The 10,040-nt window shown below is 24.8% G+C and overlaps 1 protein-coding gene across 1 annotated transcript; it reads left to right on the top strand.

The window, feature by feature from the left end:
- Positions 1-6,081: 6,081 nt before the first annotated feature.
- Positions 6,082-7,219, top strand: OCT59_000263 (uncharacterized protein; the record flags this gene model as incomplete). Its single annotated transcript, XM_066138708.1, has 3 exons — positions 6,082-6,256; positions 6,460-7,140; positions 7,203-7,219. The coding sequence occupies 3 exons, from the start codon at positions 6,082-6,084 to the stop codon at positions 7,217-7,219; spliced, it is 873 nt and encodes a 290-aa protein (XP_065988179.1).
- Between the last annotated feature and the right edge of the window lie 2,821 nt (positions 7,220-10,040).

Below are 10,040 nucleotides of genomic sequence, written 5' to 3'. Positions count from 1 at the left end.
TAAGCTTCCGCTTTTTATCTAATCTATAAACAACCAAAATCAACTACAAGTAATCTATCTAAAAATAACTAAAAATAATTAAAAGATAAAAATAGAAATAAATAAAATGAAAACAATAAAAATAAAAAATAAAAATAAGAAAAAATATTCTGTGATAATGTCAATGACAATGACAATGACAATGAAAAAAACTTCTAATGCCAACTTTTCGCAAAAACTCTTCCTGTGCTATTGAAAATACCTGTTAAATTGAGACATCATTCAATATTTGCATGTTTTCATTTGTTTGCTGATCAATTTCGTTATTATAATATTATTTACTGTTGTAGCATTTTCACTATAATTTAAAAAATTTTTAAATAATTTTAACAAAAAACATTTTATTGTTAATTAATAAATTATAGTTTTTCAATTTAATTTTTAAAATGTTAATTTTAAAATAATACATATATTATGACAATTTCTCTCTATAAAAAAAATAAAATAAATAAAATAAATAATAAGTAGAGGTTAGAACCATCCAAAAAAACCTTACTGGGTAGTAAATTTTATATGTATTTATTTATCCATTCCTAGGAGATTTTGCAGTGAAAATTAATTATTGATTATACTATAATAAACAGATTTGAAAATTTGAGTAATTCAGAAAGATTTGCATTTTTCAAATTAGAAAAACTTTTAATTTATTCATAATTTTAATATTATTTTACAATTGTAATAGCAGGAAATATAATTTGGCCTATCGGTCATATATGTAATACGTATTACCAATTTAAATATAGGATTTCCGATTTTAATATTGCAACATATGATCATGTATTACGGTTATTAACAAAGAATTTTTTTATTTTTTCAGCTGATTATTTTTTTGTCTTTTCATTTACAAAAACCTAATAAAATAGAAGTAAAATTTTATTTTTTTTCCTTAAATATAAACACAAACATATTTAAATTAAATAACTCAGAATTTAAATATAAACAAATATTATAGTTTGTTTACACATATTTCAAATTATGGTTTGAGCATTTTGGCCAAAGTAAATCTTGCTCTTTAATTAAAAGTAGTTCAGCAAGTTTGAAGCTGTTAAGATATTAATCTACATGAAAGCACAGTGAATATTTTTGGAGTTATTTACATTTTTACATGATAGTACTAAGTTACAAATTTTTTTTACCTTCAGAGCGTATTTTGGGCAGTTTAGTCAAAGTAAATTGACTTCTTATATTAATTGAAAGTTTTTTGGCGGGTCAAAATCTGCTTGGATATTAATTTTCATGAAGGTACAGTTAATACTTGAAGGGTTATTCACGTTTTTCACAATGGAATTTTATTTTTTCTGTTTTATCACTTTGGAGCGTATTTTCGGCACTTTAGTCAAAGTAAATCAACTTCTTATATTAATTGAAAGTTGTTCAGCGAGTAATAATCTGTTCGAATATTGGTTTTCATGAAGGTACAGTTAATACTTGAAGAGTTATTCACGTTTTTCACAACGGTACTCATTCACGAATTTTATTTTTTCCGGTTTGTCACTTCAGAGCGCATTTTGAGCACTTTAGTCAAAGTAAATCGACTTCTTATATTAATTGAATGTTGTTCAGCAGGTGATATTCTACTTGGATATTAATTTTCACGAAGGTACAGTTAATACTTGAAGAGTTATTCACGTTTTTCACAATGGTACTCATTCACGAATTTTATTTTTTCCGTTTTGTCACTTCAGAGCGTATTTTGAGCACTTTAGTCAAAGTAAATCGACTTCTTATATTAATTGAATGTTGTTCAGCGGGTCATAATCTGCCTGGATATTAATTTTCATGAAGGTACAGTCAATACTTGAAGGGTTATTCACGTTTTTCACAACGGTACTCATTCACGAATTTTATTTTTTCTGTTTTGTCACTTCAGAGCGTATTTTAGGCACTTTAGTCAAAGTAAATCAACTTCTTATATTAATTGAAAGTTTTTCAGCGAGTTATAATCTGTTTGAATATTAGTTTTCATGAAGGTACAGTTAATACTTGAAGGGTTATTCACGTTTTTCACAATGATACTTATTCATGAATTTTATTTTTTCCGTTTTGTCACTTCAGAGCGTATTTTGAGCATTTTAGTCAAAGTAAATTGACTTCTTATATTAATTGAAAGTTTTTCAGTGGGTCATAATCTGCTTGGATATTAATTTTCATGAAGGTACAGTTAATACTTGAAGGGGTATTCACGTTTTTCACAACGGTACTCATTCATGAATTTTATTTTTTCTGTTTTGTCACTTCAGACGTATTGTTACGATGAAAACAATGCAACGAAGTCACGTGATATAATCGTTGATCAATGGTAATTTCCGGGATGATTAATTATTGTTGAATGATCAACGTCATATAACGGGAGGATCAATGTTCGAAATGTTTAATATATCAAATATATTAAATATATGGCATATATTGCACATATTGCACATATGGTATATATGGCATATATTAAACATTTTAAACATTTTTAGCTTAGTGTTTTTACATATAAATAGATGCATTATTTTTCTATGTATTGAAGATAGATAATTCTGTTATATTTTAATAAAGCATTTATTAAATAAATTATCTCATTGTTTATTTTTCATAATTGTTATATTTTGTGAGTCAATATTGCGTCTGAGTGTATATGCCCGTGTGTGCAATACCGTATTCGCATTTGACTGAATTTTACATTTTATTTTATTGTGTAACCTTCGTAAATTGATCGACAGTGATATATTTATTAATATTTACATATAGTTATTTTCACTTTTCGTTCATTAATATTATTTAACACTTATTTTATTCAATTATCCTTCTGCTTACCATACACCCATACGCTTATTTTTATAAGCATACAAGAACTGGCTTAACAGTATTTTGAACATTTTGGTCAAAGGAAATCGACTTCTTTTATTAATTAAAAGTTGTTTAGCAGTCAAAATCCAATTTTCATGAAAATGCAGTGGAGTAATTTATATTTTTTATGATCATACTATACTGAATTGCAAATAAATTTACATTCTTTAGTGTATTTTTAAAATTTAAATTTTTATTTAATATTACTTAATAAAGCATTATTATTTAAAATTAAATTTAATATTACAATATAAATTTTTTTTTATTTTTTACCATACAAAAAAATTGTATATGGATTATGGAATCTACATTTTTATATTGGTAATACACTAGTAACGATCTATGAAATCGGCTGTAAAAGTCACAAATTGGACAGATGTAGCCAAAAATTGGCTATCCAATTTTTTGCCAATTTTTACTTATTCTGATTCTTTTTTTAACGCGTTTATTTATTAAGTTTATAAATGATTACATAATTAACATACTTATTCTGATAATAGGCAGTATATATAAAGTAAATTGCATGTATACAAAAGGTTAACAATAAATGTGAATAAATGAAACTTAATAAATAAATGCAATGTATGAACATTATAAATTAATGAAATATATTAGTATTAAAAAACAGATGCTATTCTATTATTTGAATTTAATAATAAATATATGAATTTAATTAAGTACTTTAAAATGTGGAATATTAAAAAATATGGAGATTTTATTTTTTTATAAGCATACAGTATGAATATACAGTATAAAAAAAAGATATATCATTTTATTGTTTCAAAATATAAATGGATTAATGGAGTTTTTTTCTTTATATAAATCATGTTAAAATCACATCGCAAAATATCTTTTACAAAATAAATATAATTTCGTCCATATTATATTTCTATATTTTCATATCAATTTTTATTATTCAGGAGATTCAGGAGGGAGATCATCCCATGCAACCTTGATGTATACTTAACATTATCATCATATCTAATATTTTATTAAAATCAATACAAACTATTATATTTATATTTATCTTTATATTATTATCATTTAACATGTTACAGGATTAATTCATTTTGATCATTAAATATAATATTTCTTTAATAAAACTAATAAACTCAAAATAAACCATAAAATTTATTATTTGATAAATATACAAAATACAAATCAACTTTTTAATATAAACCCTATTATATTACTTAAAATATATATAAATAATTACTGAATAATGCAATAATTATATTATAACTTACTAACAATACCAAATTACCCTAGTTTAATATTGGCTAATTTTTGCTAAAATTGTAAATTTAGATTTACCATAAATTTTATTAAGAAAATTATTAAGTAAACTGATTTTTCATAAAAAATTACATATATTTATATATTTAAAAGTAATATTTACCTTTTACCAACAAGTTGCATCTGAAGGTTGAAACTATAAAAGTTAGCTCAATATAAATTTTTTATATATGTATTGTATTGAAAAAAAAGGTGTTTAAATAAGAAAAAAAGTTCCTAAAGAATAAAATATATAAAGTTTTTATAATATATAACTTAAGAAAATTTATGTTAATATAAATATAAAAATTAATTATAAGATTTATGGCCTAGTGAAATGTACAAAGAATTTATGATGGCTGTAACACAATATCATCTTTCTGACGCAACTGCTGATTCTATATTACATATACTAAAAAAACATTGTACTGATCAACTTCCTGGATCTACCAGAAAAGGGCGTACAATTATTGACAATATGGATGTTAAAGGTTTACAATTTAAAGAAAAAGAACTCATTATATTTGAAGAAGAAATTTATAAATTACATTATAGGCCAATTTATGATGCAATCAAAAGTTTGGTTTCGAATTCTGATTTGACTAAGATTTTCTTTTTGATTTGGTCTTGTAAGTATTTTTATAATGTATATATTGGTGTATTATATTTCAAAAGATTAATAATAATTTTATTCTAGAATAGATCACTTGTATGTGTTTATTCTGAACAGTATACCACAGAGTGGTGGCATGAAAGATATAATTCATTTAGCAAAATTTTATCAGTTATGATTTATATTGATGGAACTACTCTTGACACTCTTGGGCAAAAATCTGAGTATCCTATTTTCTTAACCCTTGGAAATATTCCAAATTTACACTGCAACTTACCTGATGCAAAAGTTTTTATCAGATTTTTACCTTATTTAACTACGTGAGATAATAAATTGTAAAATTCAAAGGAATTTAAGCTGAAGCAATGGGATTTGAAGCATCGTGCTTTGAAATATTTATTAGGTCTACTTCCTAAGGAGGATGGTATATACTTAGCAATAAATGGAAAAGTTGAGCACTTTACCATTTATTTGTCTATTATAATTGCAGATATGCTAGAAGTACAGGATATTTGTTGTACTTACAAGTCATATCATATACGATGTCCTTGCTATAAATGTCTTACGCCTGGTGATCAATTAAATAATATGAATATTGAACAGGATATGATAGATTTGCATAATCATGAAAACATGCAAGAAGCTATTGCTTCTCACAATGCAGAAAATTGTTCCATTCACGAATATGATAATTTTTTCTGGAATTTTAGGTATTAATTTATTTGAATTTATTTGACGATTCTTTTTTTTGATTTAATTTAAAATTACAATTTTTTTAGAATAATGAACATATATGATGCAGCAGCACTAGATCGTATGCATTTACAAGAAATTGGATTATTTCCATATATGCTTGATTATATCATAAGAGATATGCTCATGCATCAGTATGGAAATCAAATAATCAGTAAAATGGATAATTAAAGCTCTACATGAGCCAGCTTGAGCCGAGCCAAGGGCTAGCTCAGCTTGGCTTAGCTTGGCTTGTTCCAAAAGCTCACAAGCTAGCTCATTTTCAAAATCATATAAAATTTATTAAAACTAAAGTTTCAAACTGTGATAACTTCGCCAATATTGCTCCAAATTTAACGATTTTACTACCATTAGATTCGTCTCATCAAGAGGAATCGAATGGTAGTAAATTCATTAAATTTAGAGCAATATTGGCGAAGTTATTACACGTTTTGAAACTTTAGTTTTAATTTTCAATAAATCAAGCCAAGCCAGCACCAAGCCAAGCTATAACTGCCGCAGCTTGGTTTAGCTTGGCTTGGCTCAGCTTAAAAGCTCATGAGCTGGCTTGGCTCATATAGAGCACTATGGACAATCGACTGGCTACTATTACACGATTCAATAATTTAAGAATATTAAAAAAAGGTTATCAACAAGGTACAAAATTTACAGGAGGTGAAATGCGAGATGTTATGAAGATTATTGTATTTGTTCTTGATGAGCTGTACACAACAGGCAATAAAATCAATAACCAAACAGATAGTAATTTATATACTATTTCTTTATGTAAAAACCTTATTATATGTTAAATTAAATTTATTAAGATGTATATTATGTCACAAAAAAAGAAATTTAATGAAGATGATTTAAAAATCTTTGAAGTATAATTATTTCTTACATAATAATAGTATAATATTACATATGATTTTTTTACTAATTTGCTTTTATATAGCATGAAATAATAGATTGGTCTAATGATTTTGTAAATATATTTGCGCAATTCTCTCCTAGTGGATTTCAGTTACCAAAGCTTCACATGTGGAGATATCATACTATTTATACCATTTGGCAATATGATGCATTAAATGGGCTGACAACTGAGACGTATGAAATGCTTCACAAAAATTGGGTTAAAAATCCATATAGAATGTCTAATAAAAAAAATACACATAATCAAATGTTTAAGACAGTATGTTATAATGCAATTTTCAGCCAAATAAATGTAAAAGATTTTTTTAACAACTTAAATATATTATTAGATTTGACGACAAATAATTACAAATACCATTACGAAAAAACTATAAGTTTAAAACTAAATTCTATGAAATCACTTCTTTGGGAATTGCCAATAAGTGAAATATATACTCTTCAAGAAAAGCTTAAGCATGAAGAAAATATAAATGAATTGTGTATTGAAGGAATGGAACATTTAATTGCTTGTTTAGATATATACTTAGATGATATATCTAATGCATCAGCAAATGAAGAAATTTATTTAAAGATTTATGCTAATGGAACACTGTCAAATGGAGAAATCATATATGCAACAAGTAAATTTCATGGTTATGCAAGATTTAGTGATGTTGCAATTGCAATGGGTAATACAGATTACTTAACTGAAGGTGGATTATGTTATGGCAAGGCAAGTATTTATATATTTATTTTAATTAAAACTAAACACTATTTAATATTTTTATTTATTTTACAGGTATTAATGTTAATTGAAGTTTTGTTCCTTCCTAATCATCCTTATTTGTCTCTTGCTTTAGTACATTGGTATGATTACTATTCTAAACGATATCCCATAATGTATGAATGTCCCATATGAAATTTGTAAATCATTATGATTTAATACCATTTGAATCCATTGCAGGTTTAGTGCATATGGTAAAATAGTTTGATTTTAATAATGAATTTTTCGTAAATAAGTTTATTTTTTGAAAATATATATAGTAAATATTAATATCCAATATAATATATAACATTTAATAATAAAGTAATCATAATATTAATAATATTAACAATAATATTCATATTAAATTAATTGAAAAAGTTTTTAAAAAAATCCTTAGAGTTTTTTATTTAAGGATCTTTAAAGAATCTGACAATTAATAGATTTCTAAAAGATTCTTAAAAATTAGCAAAGAATTTTTAGGATTTCATGAATTTGCGAATCTTTAGGGATTCTATAGAAAATTATGGATCCTGTTCTGAAAAATATTACTGATGTAGGCAGAAGGTATATGTGTATATGTAATATAACAATAGTTAATGCAAGATTAATAAACAAGAACAATTAACCAAATTAACTTCAAATCCGATCAGATGTGAATAAAGTATTGCACTCCCAAATGGCAAATATGATCGGACACAAATAAAGGATTATGACAATAAATGACAATAAAAATCAAAAGGTTAGGTGTATATGACAATAATTAACAATGAGATAACCAAAGATATTATTAATAATAAAAGTGTTTTTATTTAATATCGGTAAATATCTTATTGACTTGGATACCTATCTAATTACATTGAAAAACATCGTGTCTATTTATAAGTAAAAACACTAAACTAAAAATGTTTAAAATGTTTGATATGTGCCATATATACATACCATATGTATAATATGTGCAATATATTTAATATATTTAATATATCAAACATTTCGAACATAGATCATCCAACAATAATTTATCGTCCCGATCAATGGTTATATCACGTGACTTCGTCACATTGTTTTTCATCGTAACAATATTATGAAGGAATAATAAAGATTTATTTGATATTGATCATATCTTTAACAGTGTGATCTTTGCGAAAAGTAAATATTTGCTCTACCACTCACGTGACGGGTGTACGAACGATGAACGAAATTTTTTTGCATATTCTTGATATCCGAATGTTTGATTTATAAGTTGGCATTCTATTTATGATCTTTTTTTTGAATAAATTATTGGAATTAAACCTATTGGTCATGCAAATGAATAAAGGGTAGCAGCTTAAATGGGTTTATTTGTAAAATACGTTGAAACTTTTTTTTTTTTTTAAAAGAAAAAAGAACCATTGTACAAGTTTTCTCATTTTTTCCAAATTCATATTAATTATAAAAATTGAAAGTATGATAATACTTTTAATTTTTTTTCTATATTTCTATACACGAAAAAATTTGATCCCAAATTTATTTTTTTGATCGATATATTTGTTAGAGTTTCAGGTAACCGAACATTCAATTCCCAGTCAGGAAATTATTCCTTATTTAGATACTAATTATTATAACTCCGGCCTAGAAGGAGATGCTTAGAAGTTTTTTTGGTTGCACCCACCTTTCCGGGGTCCTATAATATTATGTAAGATAAATATACTGTATAATAAATGTCTCAAATTCATCATTATGATTTTTGTCAATTTTTTTAGCACATTGATTACCGATCAATAGAAGAATTCAAAAATCATTTGTATTAGTTTATACAACGAAAACCTAAATATACTATCTATTAACTCAAAAAATGTTGCACAAACAGGACAAATCAAATTTAAGTAATGAAGAATTTTGTAAATATACAGATAACGTTACAATATATCATTCACTGACTGGAAGTTTCTGGATATACATATTATGCAAAAATATTTAACGAATTAAAGAAATTATCGCTAAAATAATTACTTTAGTTTTAGCTTTAGATGTTAAAATTTAGCCCATAGTATTATAAAAAGTGCCAATAAAAAGTAAATGCAGCGAACAAATAAAATATTCAAGAAAAAAATTTTTATATTGTACGTACGCAACTATCTATTTAAAATCCTTTACAACTAGTTCAAAATATAATTAGGAAAACAGAAACCGTTATTAATTTGGAATTTATTATATGCAAGTACAGTATATTAATTAGTCAAGAAATGAATTATTACTAATATGTATTATGTGAAATTTACGTGTAGTTTATTTAATAGAGTGATTATACATGATTTTATTTTATTTATATCATTGATGTCAATAGCTCTAAAATAAAGTAGCTAAAGCTTAAATTTGAAAACCTTCACCTGATCAATTAAACTTCAGCTATGATGAATGAACAAGGCTTATCGAACATGAACTTTCTGAAGTTGTAAACTCACGTTTGTATTAAAGAGTATTTTTAATAAACTATATCATAATTAATGACATTAAATCTGTCTGTATTTAATATTATTCCTTTAATTATTGTTTTAATAATAGTAAATAAACCCATTTATCCGCAATGAGGTCTTAAATTCCTAGATTATTAGCGAGTTTAAATTGTTTGAAATATTTGGAAACAAAAAAATGATTTAAAAATACGAATTAAGTAAAATCATATTGAATTATAGGATAGAAAAAAAAACGCTATATTATCTATACAATTTAAAATTTAAATATAATAGAATTAACCAGTGGACTAGGTTCATTTCTAAAAATGATTGAATAGTATTTATAAATTCGCGTCACATCATACCATTATTAAAGTAAATACTGTATGTAAAGCAACATTATTGTCATTTTATAATTAATCAAATATTCTTTAACTAA

Source organism: Rhizophagus irregularis, chromosome 1 (genome assembly GCF_026210795.1).
Source record: "Rhizophagus irregularis chromosome 1, complete sequence".
Lineage (NCBI taxonomy): Eukaryota > Fungi > Glomeromycota > Glomeromycetes > Glomerales > Glomeraceae > Rhizophagus > Rhizophagus irregularis.
Note: the sequence above shows the minus strand (reverse complement) of the source record. Positions and strands in the feature narration are given on the sequence as shown.